A 15059-nucleotide genomic window follows, 5' to 3' on the forward strand; every position below is an offset into this window, starting at 1 on the left:
TGTAAGAAATGGAAGTTGAAACAGTAGGAGTAGAGATTACAAAGAATTGTCTTGGAGGAAATCATCTGGAAATAGTTATCTTACGCAACATATATGAGATCTTGTTTTCATCTTTTTATGGTAATACAAACATTCAGGGGAATGCCATCATAGAAGTATAATTATTTCTTAGATAAACATATCTGATATACCTTCACTGATAAAAATAACAGCAGAAATCACTCAGAAATTTTTGGCAATGTGGAGGATTCAGATTCAACATACTGATGTGACACCATTAAGAGCTGGCAACTTTTATTTTTTAGAATTAATACAAATCACACACGCATTCATTTAATTTCTAGACTTTTGTCAATAACAATTGACATAACAACTATGTGTGTGTTTACAAATGACAAACAAGATAGTAAAAATGCCAAACAATTAAGATAGTGAAAATGAAAGACAACCACCTCATACATTTTTCACAAACTTATGTTTGGGGTCATGTTATCCTAGTACTGAGGATATAATGTCCAATGTGATATGGTCCCTGTTCATAAGAAAATTGAAAGTCTAATACAATTATCAACTGAGGAATACGTATAATAAAGTGTTATGGCAGAAGCATGTACAGTACAGCCGAGAGCTTGGTTATGTCTACCTAATTAAGTAGAGGAGTTTAGGAAAGGCTTAACAGGAGGAGCGACTGTGGAGTTGAGTTAATTTTAAGATCTTCCACATAATGTGGAATCAGGAGTGAGGATGTTTGAGAGGCTGGGGAACACTACAGACAGAGAGACATCTGAAGGGAAAGTCATGAAGGTTTTCAGTAGCTTTGTATTTTTAGAGAACTATAAGCATTATGTATGGCATAGGTGTAGAGTTGGAGGAGGGAAACTTGGCAAAGGGGTAAGTCTGGCAAGTTAAGGAAGGATTTTAGGGCATGCTGATCTATTTTAATTCTATTCAATAGTTAAAATGAGGTCAATGCAGGATTTAGATAGGAAGAAACAGAATTTTGCATTTGGGGAAGACCTTCCAGGCTGCAATGGAAAGGATGGGTTGAAAGTATATGAAACTGGATGTGCCGATACCAAATTTTTTCACTAGTCCGGTACAAGAGTAAAAGAACCTGAACTGAGGCAGTATAGTAAAAATGAGGAAAAAGAATCAGATATGAAAGATGTCGGGGCGATGGAGTTTAGATAATCAGTGATTGGTTACATGTGAGGAGACAAGGAAAGGGACCTCGGTGGTAGGTTGACTAAGTTCTGTCTGATGTAATGTGGATGGCACTGCTGTTTAACTGAGACAGAAACTATAGAAGGGATAGGAAAGGTGATGAATTGAGTTTGAGTTTAAGGGGTCTGTAGAAGGAGGGACATGCATTTGGAGCTGTCCAAAGACACCTGCATATGCAGGATGTGGGTTGGGCTACATATATTTGTGGGAATTACTGGCGTAGTAATTAAATAAATAAAGTAGATGAGGTACCTAAGTCATTAAGTAAAATAAATGGATAGTAACTAAAATGTATGGGAGTGAGTGAGAGCACTGAGGGAGGGAATGTAAAATGAAAAGATGAATGAACAGAAGAATAGAGTGTGAAGGAGAAAATCTGAGGGAATATCAGGACCTGAGGAGCAAGAAGAATGAAAGATTCCAAAAGGAGCTACTAGGTATGAACAGCAGAGAGTGGTAGAAGCAGGAATCTGGGAGAGAGACATCAAGGGCATCAAGAGACAATAAATTCAAGAGTAATGGAAAATCAGAGTAATGGAAGAGACAATAAATTCAAGAGTATTGGAAAAGTCAGTGATGATGACTGTGAGTTTTAAAAACAACAAATAACAAATACTGCAGAGAGTTTAAGTAAAAGGAAGACTAAAAATGATTACTTAACAATTTATCAATAAGGAGGAAAATATTTAGTTTTGATAGTAGTGGTTTAAAAAGGAACTGATGTTTACATAATAAACAATTACTTTGGTTAAATAATTTTTAAAAATTTAATAATAAATTCAAGTTCCTCTTTACCCTTGTTCACATTCATTACAGTACTATTGCATTTCCCAGTGTCTTAGTTTTATTTCCTCAATTACAGCATAAATCTCTCATCACAGTCATGACATAAATCACTGTTAACTGATTCAACAACTCTTTAAATCAAACCTACTCATGACAAGACATTATGGGATGTACTAGAGGAGCCTGTTTTTTGAGGTGCTTAGAGAAGTGGAAGGAATGCTCTAAATCAATAGTTGCAGTAAATGTCATTTAGTGCTGTTAAATCAGTGTTGGAGGCCACAGAAGCAATATAGGAATGAATGAGTTACTGATTAAGTTTAGTTTTGCGAGTTCCCGGAGGAAGTGACATGATCTGGACCCATGAGGCTAACAAGTATAATGGGATCCTGTTAGGAGGAGCCTGATACAGCACACTAAGAAACTGACTAGAACAGAATGAGCCTTGGGAAACTTTTCTTCCTATGGAAGAGAGGAAGTGTGATTAAATTTTGCCTTCAAAATTCATCTTGCTAGTAGAGTGGATATTTCATAATGTAGAAGTGAAAAGTTGCAAGCTGCTGTCGTTCTATGATTCCACATGCACTGCCATGTATAAATATTGATCTGAGATGTGCTGGGAGGATAGGAAGATGATTGAAAATGTCCAGCTCTGGAATCCGTCTGCTTGGGTAGCTCTGTTACTTACCAGTTGTGCAAACTTAGGCAACTTCAGTGACTCCTTGGTAATTGAATTTTTGCAAAGGTTGCTTCCAATGAAATAAAGTGTATCTAGAACACACTTATAGTTACTATTAGTAACTATTTCTTTCTCTCTGTTTTTCAATATTCTCCATTCAATCATTCTATATAAAGACATGAAGAAACACAATCCTGGGGAGTTACTAATAGTTCATTAGTAACTATTACTAATAGTAGCTGTGTGTTCCTGAATAAGCTGTCTAAACCCGCTAGGCCTCAGTTCCCTACCTGTAAAATGAGATAATAATATCTACCTTATAGGGGTTGTTTGTGAGGCTAGATGAGAACATTCATATAAGACATTTTTCTCTGTAACTCAAGAAATTTGAGCAATTATCATTAATGGTAATGTTGTTTTTGAATTATATTTCAGTAAATAGTATCTGTTGATGGGGATATAAAATTACATCACCTAAATTTTACTAAAGAGGAAAAATATAATTAAGTTTCTAAATACTGTGAATTGGAACCTCAATGATATTCTAGAAATAGCTCGTATGTTCTTAGATATATACTTTTTTCAAATAATAGGAAGGATAACACACATTTTCATTTAGAGAGTATGAAAATGGCAATATTTGAAATAGATTCATACGAGAAAAGAAACCTGCATTTACATGAACACAGAAAAGCAGACTCAACCCATGAACTCAGATTCCCATGAGGAGGTTTCCTATGCACTACATGTGAGGATTAAGGAAACAGAGACATTTACATTTCAAAATACAAAGGGATCAAAAAGTGCTTTCTGAAATATTGCCACCAGTCTGTACATTGCCACCAGTTTTGCCCCCATGTCTCCGTGACTCCTGACTGGCTTACGGAAAAGTGTGCAAAGTATAGCGTTAAGCATAATGATTTAATCCTAGCTCTGCAACTAGTTTGTAATGTGCACATTATTTAAACTCTCGGTGTCTCCTCCAGCTTTTAAGACCTTTTGCATTCATAGGTATACTAATAGACTGTATATGGTAATGTGAGCTTAGTTTCTTGGGTGGAAAACAAAATTTTCCCTCTCTGATGCCTGATGAAGGGTAACTGGTTCAGTTTGACAACTCTCCACCCACAAAGTTTCATAGAATTACACAGTAATTGGTATCCAAAATTTGACCCTAGCACAAAGGCCTTTTATACTATGGTTATACTAAGAGGATACAGGAAAGGTTTTTTTTTTCTATATATATCTTATTATTCTATCATTTATATCATTTATATCATTCCTTGGCCTATCCACACCCCTTTCTAAATATGCCTCAGGAGAGAGCAAAGGGGTTCTCTTCCAAAAAATAAAACCACAATAAAGCCAAGCCAAACTCAAGCGACCTCCCAGGCATCTTATTTTTGTGAAAATCTTTCTCGTGTTAGGGTGAGGGTGACCCCTGGAGAGAGACTTCAGCATGATTAGGAGCACTTGGAATAAAACTGAGACACATTAGACTCACAGTTAGAAGAAAAACATCTAGAAGGAAAAATAGCATCAAAGAAAAAGAAAAAGTGAAACTTTCAACTTCATGGACTTTCCGTCATGGGAGCTTGGTTTCATGGAAGATGAACTACTCAGGATTGTGTTTCTCCATGTCTTTCTATAGAATGATTGGATGGAGAATATTGAAAAAGAGAGAGAGAAAGTGAGAGAGCAAGAGGGAGATGGGAAGAGAGAAGAAAAATTTCAAAATGGGAAAATTTGATCAGAGAAAGAGGATTTCTTAGAAGAGATTTTTAAAAACCTTTTAAAGCCTATTATACTTCTTTTATTTTTGAGGCAATCTTAGGAAGGATCCTGTATTTTTTTTCTTTTCATGAATATAATCATCATTGAAAGATGTTCTGATTTCTAAAGTCTAGGCCATCACTTCACAGAAGGAATATAAGTTCACTCTTTTTGGTCCTTTGGGCAGAAAATCAACACCTCCCATGTCCTCGATATTATGCAAGGGAAAGCAGATTCATTTCATTTCATTTTGTTTCATTTCATTTCATTTCATTTCATCACTACTTTTGAGAGAAGATCTTGCTCTGTCACCCAGGCTGGAGTAGAGTGGCACGATCACGACTCACTGCAGCCTTGACCTCCGTGGCTCAAGCAATCCTCCCACCTCAGCCTTCTGAGTAGCTGTGACTACAGGTGTGTGCCAACATGGCTGATGAATTTTAAAACTTTTATAGAGATGGGGATGGGGTCTCACTATGTTGCTATCTTTTGTAGAGATGGGATCTCACTATGTTGCTCAGGCTGGTCTCGAACTCCTGGCCCAAAGCAATCCTCCTGCTTCAGTTGGGAGGATTCCGAAGTGATGAGATTATAGGCCTCAGCCATCGTGCCTGGCGGAAAACAGATTTATAAAGAGATAAATAAGTTGGTTGACTGTCATAGTTCTTCTTCTCCTTTACCTCTTATTTTTAATTTCAGCCAAATATTAATTATAACAACAGGATTTAAAAAATTATTATGACTTTGAGATGTGTATTAATGTAACTATGTTTGAGTAGGGGTAGGTAGGCATATAACACAGATATTTGTATATAATGGACCTATTCATCCATTTATTTAAATTTAATTGAGCTTATTTCAACTACTGCCCTAGGAACTGGGTTACAATAATGGCTAAATAGATATTTTCCAAGAAAGAGCTTAATTTTTCCTGGAGTAAGACAGATATAAGCTAAATGAAATAACAAAGATATACAATATATTTAATGGTAATAAGAGGTATGTGGAAAAATAAAATCATCATGGTGATGGGCTCACATAAGCACTTTTAACTGTGGAATCTAGAAATATCCATATGATTAACTTTCTTGGACTGTATGGAAGTTTACAAATACAGGGTTTTGGAGAGGATGATTCACCCAAACTATATTCTGCCTCTAATCTTTTTTTTTTTTTTTTCTGTTCTGCTGATCTGAAATACTTTTACAGTCGATACCATGAGAAAACCATCCTTTTGCAAAAAAAACAAGACTAAATCACATAGCTCAGTTAACTGAAGGAAACAGGAGGAAGCAAATCTCCCTTAGATTTGTTCATGATATAATCTCACAAAAATCGGTGTATAGAAACCACCATGGCTGGGAGATGTATTTAGCTGAGTCTGTTTTCTGCTGACATAGATGTTGCTGAGAAGTCAATGTACTACAGAAAAACAAACAAACAAACAAACGAAAACCCTGTAAGCTTAACTTTGGAGAACCCACTTATCTCTTTGAAACTTAGTTTAAGTCATATTAATTTTTTTATAATTTCATTTTTCAATTATTTAAACTGTCAAAGATTTACTCAGCCCTTATGTCCCTGGCACTACTTTCAGTAGTGGAAATACACTGGTGGACAAGATAGACAAGATCATTGTTTTAATGGAATGCTAAATGGAGAGAAAGGAGACAGGCAAAAAGAAACAAAAGTCAGGAAAATATTACCTAGTACAGGGTGAGTGATATGCTAGAGATGGACTCATGGACCTCTTCCAAGGATGTGCCATTGAAACTGAAATTAATACAGAGGCAGAAGTAGGGCTGATACAAGGTACTTAGGGTCAAGCTTGATCAGATCAAGGATTAAACGGAAGGCCATTGTGAGTAGTACACGTGAGTGAGAGGAAAATAGTTCAGAAAGGGATGAAAGAGCTAAGGAAGGTCTCAATAAGACTAATGTAGGATTTAATTTTAAGTGCAATAAAGCTTTTGAAGTTTTTAAGTAGGGAAGTAGCATAATAAAATTGCCATTTTTTTTTTAAAGGAGCAATCTGTGAAAAGTGATTTGGATTTTATTCTAAATGTAATGAAAGCTATGAAGGAGATGATTGCTAAGAAATAAGATTCACATTTAAAAATATATCAGTATGTCTACTCTGAGACTTTAACTTATTTTCCCTACTAGATTGTAAGTTCCAGAGGATAGTAATCATATTGTCTATTTCTATATTCTTTACTAGTTATCATTCCCCATTTGGAAATAATGTTTCATATAAATCTCTGTACCTAGAATTGGCCGGGCGTGGTGGCTCATGCCTGTAATCCCAGCATTTTGGGAGGTGTCGTAAGAGGATCACTTGTGCTCAGGAGTTAGAGAACAGCCTGCAGCCTTGGCAACATGGTGAAACCTCATCTCCAACAAAAATATAGGAAAAAAAAAATTAGCCAGGCGTGGTGGCACGTGCCTGTAGTTCCAGCTGCTCAGGAGCTGAGGTGGGCGGATTGCTTGAGCCTGGGAGGTGGAGGTTGCAGTGAGCCGAGATCACGCCACTGCACTCCAGCCTGGAGAATCTCTGTACCTAGAATGTTTTATGTATAGGATCTTGCTAGAAGGAAAAGAATTTTCTTTCAAAAAGCCCCTCCGAACTCTTTAATCTTTCTGTTTCAGAACGTGACTTGAATTCTCAGTGAAGTAGAACTAACAGGCTACAAAGAGATGAGAGTTTATTTGAGGATTTCACTCTCTCTTTGTTTCATTTTTATCACAATGCTAGATGCTAGCTGCACCTGAGTGAAAATCTTCCCTGTCAGATACATTAGGTCATTCAGACTCAGATAGGTGACCTCACTAGGTGAAGGGTCTACCCATGACTTACAGTAAAACCTCTGCAATGACTAGTCAAACTTATGAGAATGGAGGGCAAGGAAAGCATGTTTGCCACAGTTTTAAAAATTATTTAACTGTTACAAAAATAGTTTAGATTCGTCTTTCAGAAATTGATGATCCTGTTTCTTTATAATCTATTTTTGAAAAAAATATAAATCAAATGAATGAACAAACAATATCCTTACAAAAGAGGGACTTTCAGTGAAACAATTCCACAGAAAAACAGTAAAATTATTACTTCCCATTACTAACATGCAATTTGCCTTTTAGAAAAAGCATATACGGAACTTGGGGGGAAGGGGATGTTTTTCAAAAGTAACAGCAAATTAATTTCATCTTTCCCCTGATTATGTAAAAAGTTGTCCCTTGGTAAGGTTCAGAGATTCTCAGGCTGTGTTTCAGACATTTTCATGACAGTCTTTCATAATTAGAATTTTGACAAGCAGAAGGTTGTACAAACAACCACATAAAGATAATGCATAGTGTGATTCAGTGCAAAGTAAGACTTGAGAGGTGGATACAAATGGGTGGGGCTTGTGAGAAAATCTAGCTGTGATAAGTGAGGCTTGCACTGAGCCTTATGATGATGTTTCTGAGGACAGAAATCAAGTTATCCAGCCCCCGTTACTGTTGTCCAGCATAATTTGTTCCCGTGCAGAATCAACTCCTCTCCCTTACCTGTTATTGACTTAGATGCAAGAGGAAGAAAAAGCCAAACCCTGCTTTCTCTTCTGTTCCCTGCAGAGCACAGGGCTCCCTCTTCAACGTGGCGACCAGTGGCCCTGACCCTGCTGACTTTGTGCTTGGTGCTGCTGATAGGGCTGGCAGTCCTGGGGCTTTTGTGTAAGTCTGCGCTCTGACCTGGGGGAGGATCCTGGTTCCAAGGTTTGTCTAGGATGAGAAACACTTGTTATGGATTTCTTTTTTACGCTTTAATTCTTTAGCCTTTGGAAAACTCAGTGTATCTTTTTTTAAATGCAGCTATTTAAATGGTGAATAATGGAAGAAGTATTAAAATATGACAATCAGTTGCCAACTAGAATTAAACATTCTGTTTGAGATAAGAAGGGTTTTGTCTGGTTGTTTATATGTCACTGTCTAAAAATATCATTTATTTTAACCCTCTCCCATTCCACAAAAGACTAGGATATCAGAGGTTTTGACTCTGAGAATACAAGGTTCAGTGAGCCAGTGTAGAATATACTACCCACAGAGCCACGCGTACCGTCAGTACAAGGAGAGTAGGTAAACTCCTTAATCATCATATATTTTAAAGGCCAGGAAGTTATACAGTCATTTTATAAAAACTTGTGAAAATCAAATCGGAAAAATGCATATCTAAAAATATTTAAATTTCAAACTAGTAAAAACAAGTTAAAAACCTTAAAAAAGAAAGTGGATGAATTTGCATCAGTAGGTGAAGTCCCCACAGCAATGTTTCCTAAACAGCTGAAGAAGGTTATTCAAAGAAAAATGTTATATAGAAGAGCAGATTTTAATGTCAAAAACTGGATTTTACAGGAATTTTAAGACTTTTGTTTGTATCTTATATTTCAAAATTACAAATAATTTCTTATTGCTCCCTTTGATCCCAAAAGTTTTATTTCATTGTGATATAACTATTATTTTGCAACCACCATTATTCTTGGAAATACAGAGGAACTCTCATGATTCGTGAGAGATTTCTATACTTAGATGTAGAGACCTGAATTTCAAATCTGAATGTTGAAAATTTCTAGTAAAATGACATTAGGAATTTACTTGTTCTCAATGATCCTAATTGCAAACTATAAAATCATGGAAAAAATAATAACACTATTTCAATAACTGAATAAGTAACAATATATGGTATATTGTCAATACTCAATATAATAACCAACATATAAACAGATTGGTGGTTTTATGTTGAGTAACATTTGAGAGTATACATAAAAAGATTTATCAGGCAATAAATATAGGTTGAGAATTTATTCTTGAAGTTGGGAACTAATATTATAACTCCACATTTCTATTTATGTATTTATAAATAGATATAGATAAATTATTTAAATTATACATTTTTTTAGGCCAGGAATGGTGGCTCATACCTATAATTCCAGCACTTTGGGAGGCTAAGGCAGGCGAATCGCTTGAGGTCAGAGATGGAGACCAGCCTGGCCAACATGGTGAAACCTCATCTCTACTGAAAATATAAAAATTAGCGTGGTGGTGGGCACCTATAATCCCAACTACTCAGGAGGCCGAGGAACGAGAATCACTTGAACCCAGGAGGCGGAGATTGCAGTGAGCCAAGATCACACCACTGCACTGCACTGCACTCCAGCCTGGGTGACAGAGTGAGACTCCATCTAAAAATATCTATCTATCTATCTATGTATATATAATATACATATATAGACTCCATCTAAAAATATATATATATATTTTTATATAAATATATATAATACATATTTTAAAATGTTATATTTGTGTGTGTATATATATATAACATTGAGGTATGTCCTTTATATGCCAATTTTGCTGAATGTTTTAATCATAAAGGAATGCTGGATTTTTTCAAATGCTTTTTCTGCATCTATTGAGATGATCATATGATTTTTGTTTTTAATTCTGTTTATGTAATGTGTCATATTTATTGACTTGTGTATGTTAAACCATCCCTGCATCTCTGGGATAAAACCCACTTTATCATGGGGTATTATCTTTTTGATGTGCTGTTGGATTCAGCTAGCTAGTCTTTTTTTTTTTTTTTTTTTTTTGAGATGGAGTCTTACACTGTTGCCCAGGCTGGAGTGCAGTGGCACTCGGCTCAGTGCAACCTTCGCCTCCTGGGTTCAAGTGATTTTCCTGCCTCAGCCCCCCGAGTAGCTGGGATTACAGGCACCCACCACCACGCCTGGCTAATTTTGTGCTTTTAGTAGAGACAGGGTTTCTCCATGTTGGTTAGGCTGGTCTCGAACTCCCGACCTCAGGTGATCCACCTATCTCAGTCTCCCAAAGTCCTGGGATTACAGGCATGAGCCACCGTACCAGGCCCTCAATTAGCTAGTCTTTTGTTGACGATTTTTGCATTAGTGTTCATCAGGGATATTGGTCTCTAGTTTCTTTTTTGTTCTGTGCTTTCCTGATTTTGGTATTAGTGTGATACTGGCTTCATAGAATGATTTAGGGAAGATTCTCTTTCTCTATTTTTGGGAATAGTTTCAGTAATATTTGTACCAATTCTTCTTTGAATGTCTGATGGAATTCAGCTGTGAATCCATTTGTGAATAGACTTTTATTTGTTGGCAGTGTTTTTCTTACTGTTTCAATTTCACTACTTCTTACTGTTCTGTTCATAGTTTCTATTTATTCCTGGTTTAATCTGGGAGGGTTGTATATTTCCAGGAATTTGTCTATCCCCTCTGGACTTTGTTTATAGTAGCTTTGAGTGATTTTTTGTATTTGTGTGGCATCAGTTGGAATATCTCTCATTTCATTTGTAATTAGGTTATTTGGATCTTCTCTCCTTTTCTTGATTAACCTTGCTAATGCTCTATGGGTTTTTTTTTTTTTTTTTTTGAGGCGGAGTCTCGCTCTGTCGCCCAGGCTGGAGTGCTGAAGTGCATTGGGCGATCTCGGCTCACTGCAAGCTCCGCCTCCCGGGTTTACGCCATTCTCCTGCCTCAGCCTCCCGAGTAGCTGGGACTACAGGCGCCCGCCACCTCGCCCGGCTAGTTTTTTGTATTTTTTAGTAGAGACGGGGTTTCACTGTGTTAGCCAGGATGGTCTTGATCTCCTGACCTCGTGATCCGCCCGTCTCGGCCTCCCAAAGTGCTGGGATTACAGGCTTGAGCCACCGCGCCCGGCCTGCTCTATGGATTTTATTTATCTTTTCAAAGAACCAGTTTTTTGTTTCATTTATCTTTTGTATGTCTTTTTTTTTTTTTTTTTTTCATTTCAATATCATTTAGTTCTGCTCTGATCTTTGATACTTCTTTTCTTCTACTGGATTTGGGTTTGGTTTGTTCATGTTTCTCTGATTTCTTGAGGTGTGACCTTAGATGGTCTATTTTGAGTTTTTCAGACATTTTGATGTAGTCATTTAATGCTATGAACTTTCCTCTTAGCACCGCTTTTGCTGTATGCTAGAGGTTTTCATAAGTTGTGTCACCAATATTATCGTTCTGTTCAAAGTATTTTTTCATTTCTCTCTTGATTTTGTTGTTTACCCAAAGATCATTCAAGATCAGATTATTTTATTTCCATGTATGTGTGTAGTTTTCAGGGTGCCTTGTATTGTTCATTTTCAATTTTGTTCCACTATGCTTTGAGAGAATACTTGATATAATTTCAGTTTTCTTAAATTTATGGAGACTTGTTTTGTGGCCTATCATATGGCCTTTGTTGGAGAATGTCGCATGTGCTGATGAAAAGAACGCATACTCTGCAGTTGTTGGATGGAATGTTTTGTAAATATCTGTTTAGTCCATTTGTCTTAGGATGTAGTTTAAGTCCATTGTTTCTTTCTTTGTTCTTCATTGTTGACTTTCTGTCTTCAAGACCTGTCTAGTGCTGTCAGTGGAGTATTGGAGTCCCCCACTATTATTGTGTTGCTGTCTATCTCATTTTTTAGGTCTAGCAGTAATTGTTTTATAAATTTGGGAGCTCCAATGTTAGGTGCATAGATATTTAGGGTTGTGATACTTTCCTGTTGGATTATTCCTTTTATCACTCTATAATGTCTATAATGTCTCTCTTTGTTTTATTTTATTTTATTTTATTTTTTCCTGTTGTTGCTTTAATGTCTGTTTTGTCTGATAAAAGAATAGTTACTCTGGCTCATTTTTGTTTTCCATTTGCATGGAATATCTTTTTCCACTTCTTTACCTTAAGTTTGTGTGAGTCCTTATGTGTTAGGTGAGTCTTTTGAAGACAGCGGATACTTGATTGGTGAAATCTTATCCATTCTGTCATTCTTTATCTTTTAAGTGGAGCATTTAGGTGATTTACATTGGGTGTTAGTACTGAGATGTGCAGTACTATTCTATTCATTAGCTAGTTCTTGCCTGATTATCTTGTTTTATTGTGTGTGTATGTGTGTGTGTGTGTGTGTGTTATTGTCTTATAGGTCCTGTGAGATTTATGTTTTCAGGAGATTCTATTTTGGTGTATTTTGAGGTTCTGAGATTCTGTTTCAAGACTTAGCACTCCTTTTAGCATTTCTTGTAGTGCTGTCTTGGTAGTTACAAATTCTCACAGCATTTGTTTCTCTGAAAAAAACATTATCTCTCTTTCATTTATGAATCTTAGTTTCACTGGATACAAATTTCTTGGCTGACGATATTTTGTTTGAGGAGGGTCAAAATAGGACCCCAATCCTTTCTGCCTTTTAGGGTTTCTGATGATGTAAGCTATTAATCTGATAAGTTTTCATTATAGATTACCTGATGTTTTTGTCTTACAACTTTTAAGATTCTTTCCTTCATCTTGACTTTAGATAACATAATGAATATTTACCTAGGTGATAATCTTTTTGCAATGAATTTCCCAGGTGTTTTTTTAGCTTCTAGTATTTGAGAGATTGTTTGGAGGTTCTAGCAGGAGAGTGCAACTACTTGTATACCCTTGACCAGACTGGTCCTCCTCTATCGGGTATAGTCATCCTCTTCAACCATGTGCCTTCAGGAGGGATGCACCTGGAGCAGTGAGGGAGGAAGGGGACACATGCCTAGCCAGCCAGATCAGCCAAATGAACACTGGCAATCAATGGGGTGACAGATATCGCAGCCAGAGAACCCTTACATCCTGAGCTTCTAGTGTTTGAATCTCTAGATCTCTAGGAAGACCAAGGGTTTTTTCCTGGTTTATCCCCTCAAATAAGTTTTTCAAACTTCTAGATTTCTCTTCTTCCTCAGAAACAATTATTCTCAGGTTTGGCCATTTACTATGGCTCCAACTTACTTGGAGACTTTGTTCATTTTTTTTTTTTCTATTGTCTTTGTCTTTGTCAGATTGGGGTAATTCAAAAGCCTTGTCTTCAAGCTCTGAAGTTCTCTCTTCTTGTTCTAGTCTATTGTTGAAACTTTCTAGTGCATTTTGTATTTCTCTAAGTGTGTCTTTCATTTCCAGAAGTTGTGATAGTCTTTTCTTTATGATATTTATTTCTCTGGATAATTTTTAAAATCCATATCCTATATTGTTTTTTAAAATTTGTTTAGGCCAAATATGGTGGCTCATGCCTGTAACTCCGGCACTTTGGGAGGCTGAGGAGGGCAGATCACCTGAGGTCAGGAGTTCAAGACCAGCTTGGCCAACATGGTGAAACCTCATTTCTACAAAACTATAAAAACTAGAGAGGCATGGTGGTGGGCACCTTTAATCCCAGCCACTTGAGAGGCTGAGGCAGGAGAATCAAGTGAACCTGGGAGGCGGAGGTTGCAGTGAGCCAAGATCACACTACTGCATTCCAGCCTGGGCAGCAGAGTGAGATTCTGTCTCAAAAAGAAAGAAAGAAAACCATAAATAAGTTTCTTTAAGTTGGTTTTCATTTTTCTGTGGTATCTCCTTGAGTAACTTAATAATCAGCCTTCTGAATTCTTTATCTGGCAATGTGAAGATTTCTTCTTGGTTTGGATCCATTGCTGGGGAGCTAGTGTTATCTTTTGGTGGTGTTATAGAGTCCTGTTTTGTCATATTACCAGAATTACTTTTCTGTTTCCTTCTCATTTGGGTATATTGGGTATTTCAGTGAAAAGATCTGGAACACACAGGCTGCTGTTCGGATTCTTTCATCCCATGGGGTGATCCCTTGATGTTGTACTCTCCCCCTTCCCCTAGGAATAGGACTTCCCTAGAGCCAGACTGCAGTTATTGTTATTCTCTTCTGGGTCTAGCCACTGTGGGTGCTACCAGGCTCCAGGCTGGTGCTGGGGAATGTCTGCAGAGTCCTGTGATATGATCCATCTTCAGGTCTCCCATCTGTGGGGCACCTGCTATGGTGAAGTTGGCAAGGAAGTGAAGTAGACTCTGTGAGAGTCCTTGGTTGTAGATCTGTTTAGTGTGCTGGTTTTCTTGAATGCTGGTTATGCTAGCAGTGAAGCTGTCAGATGGACACACTCAGGACCTCTGGTTAGCCAGGATGTTGCAGGCAGTGGAATTAGCTGTTGTCTTCTCCCTCCTTGGAGCAGGGTTATTCTGTCTTGAGTTACTCTAATGGTTTGAGTTGGTTGGCCTCCAGCCAAGAGGTGGTGCTTTAAAGAGAGCACCAGCTGCAGTAGTAGACAGGGGATGTAAGCTTGTTCTAAGTTTGCCAGGATAAGTATTCAGGTTTCTCAGGTGATGGGCAGGGCCATACAGCTCCTAAGAGTTTATGTCTTTTGTATTTGGGTACCAGGGTGGGTAGGAAAAAACATCACATGCGGTCAGGGTTAGGCAGGTCTGAGCTCACACTCTCCTTGGGCAGGGCTTGCCATGAATGCTGTGGTTCATGAGGGTTGCTTCTCAGAGTATTACGGCTGCCTCTGCTGTGTCATACAAGTCGCCAGGGAAGTGGGAGAAAGCTGGCAGTGATAGGCCTTACCCAGTTCCCACATAGCTGGTGAGGCAAGTCTTGTTCCTCCCATGCCCCACCAATAACACGGAGTTTATATCCTGGCAGCTCATACCTGGGGCTCTGATCTTGCCCCAGGCTACAACCCTTCCCACCGAGAAAGCAAGCAGGCTTTCAGGCCACGCCCCTCCCCACCTTCTC

The 15059-nt window shown here is 37.6% G+C and overlaps 1 protein-coding gene across 6 annotated transcripts in view; it reads left to right on the forward strand.

Annotated features, from left to right (window-relative positions):
- CLEC1A (C-type lectin domain family 1 member A) overlaps positions 1-15059 on the forward strand; it is a 45046-nt gene that overhangs the window by 15092 nt on the left and 14895 nt on the right. For 2 of the 6 annotated variants that reach the window (XM_073020465.1, XM_073020464.1), the window contains exons 2-3: positions 4776-4873; positions 8072-8170. The exons of 2 other annotated variants lie outside the window; for them this stretch is intronic. Coding sequence is in view for 1 of the 4 variants with exons in the window: in XM_007967600.3 (XP_007965791.1) it covers positions 8072-8170 (99 nt within the window). In the remaining 3 variants the exon portion in view is untranslated. Of the gene's footprint in view, positions 1-4756; positions 4874-8071; positions 8171-15059 lie in introns of all 6 variants that reach the window. 2 more of the 6 variants (XM_073020463.1, XM_007967600.3) reach the window with 2 other exon arrangements.

The sequence above is a fragment of the Chlorocebus sabaeus genome, chromosome 11 (assembly GCF_047675955.1).
Source record: "Chlorocebus sabaeus isolate Y175 chromosome 11, mChlSab1.0.hap1, whole genome shotgun sequence".
Lineage (NCBI taxonomy): Eukaryota > Metazoa > Chordata > Mammalia > Primates > Cercopithecidae > Chlorocebus > Chlorocebus sabaeus.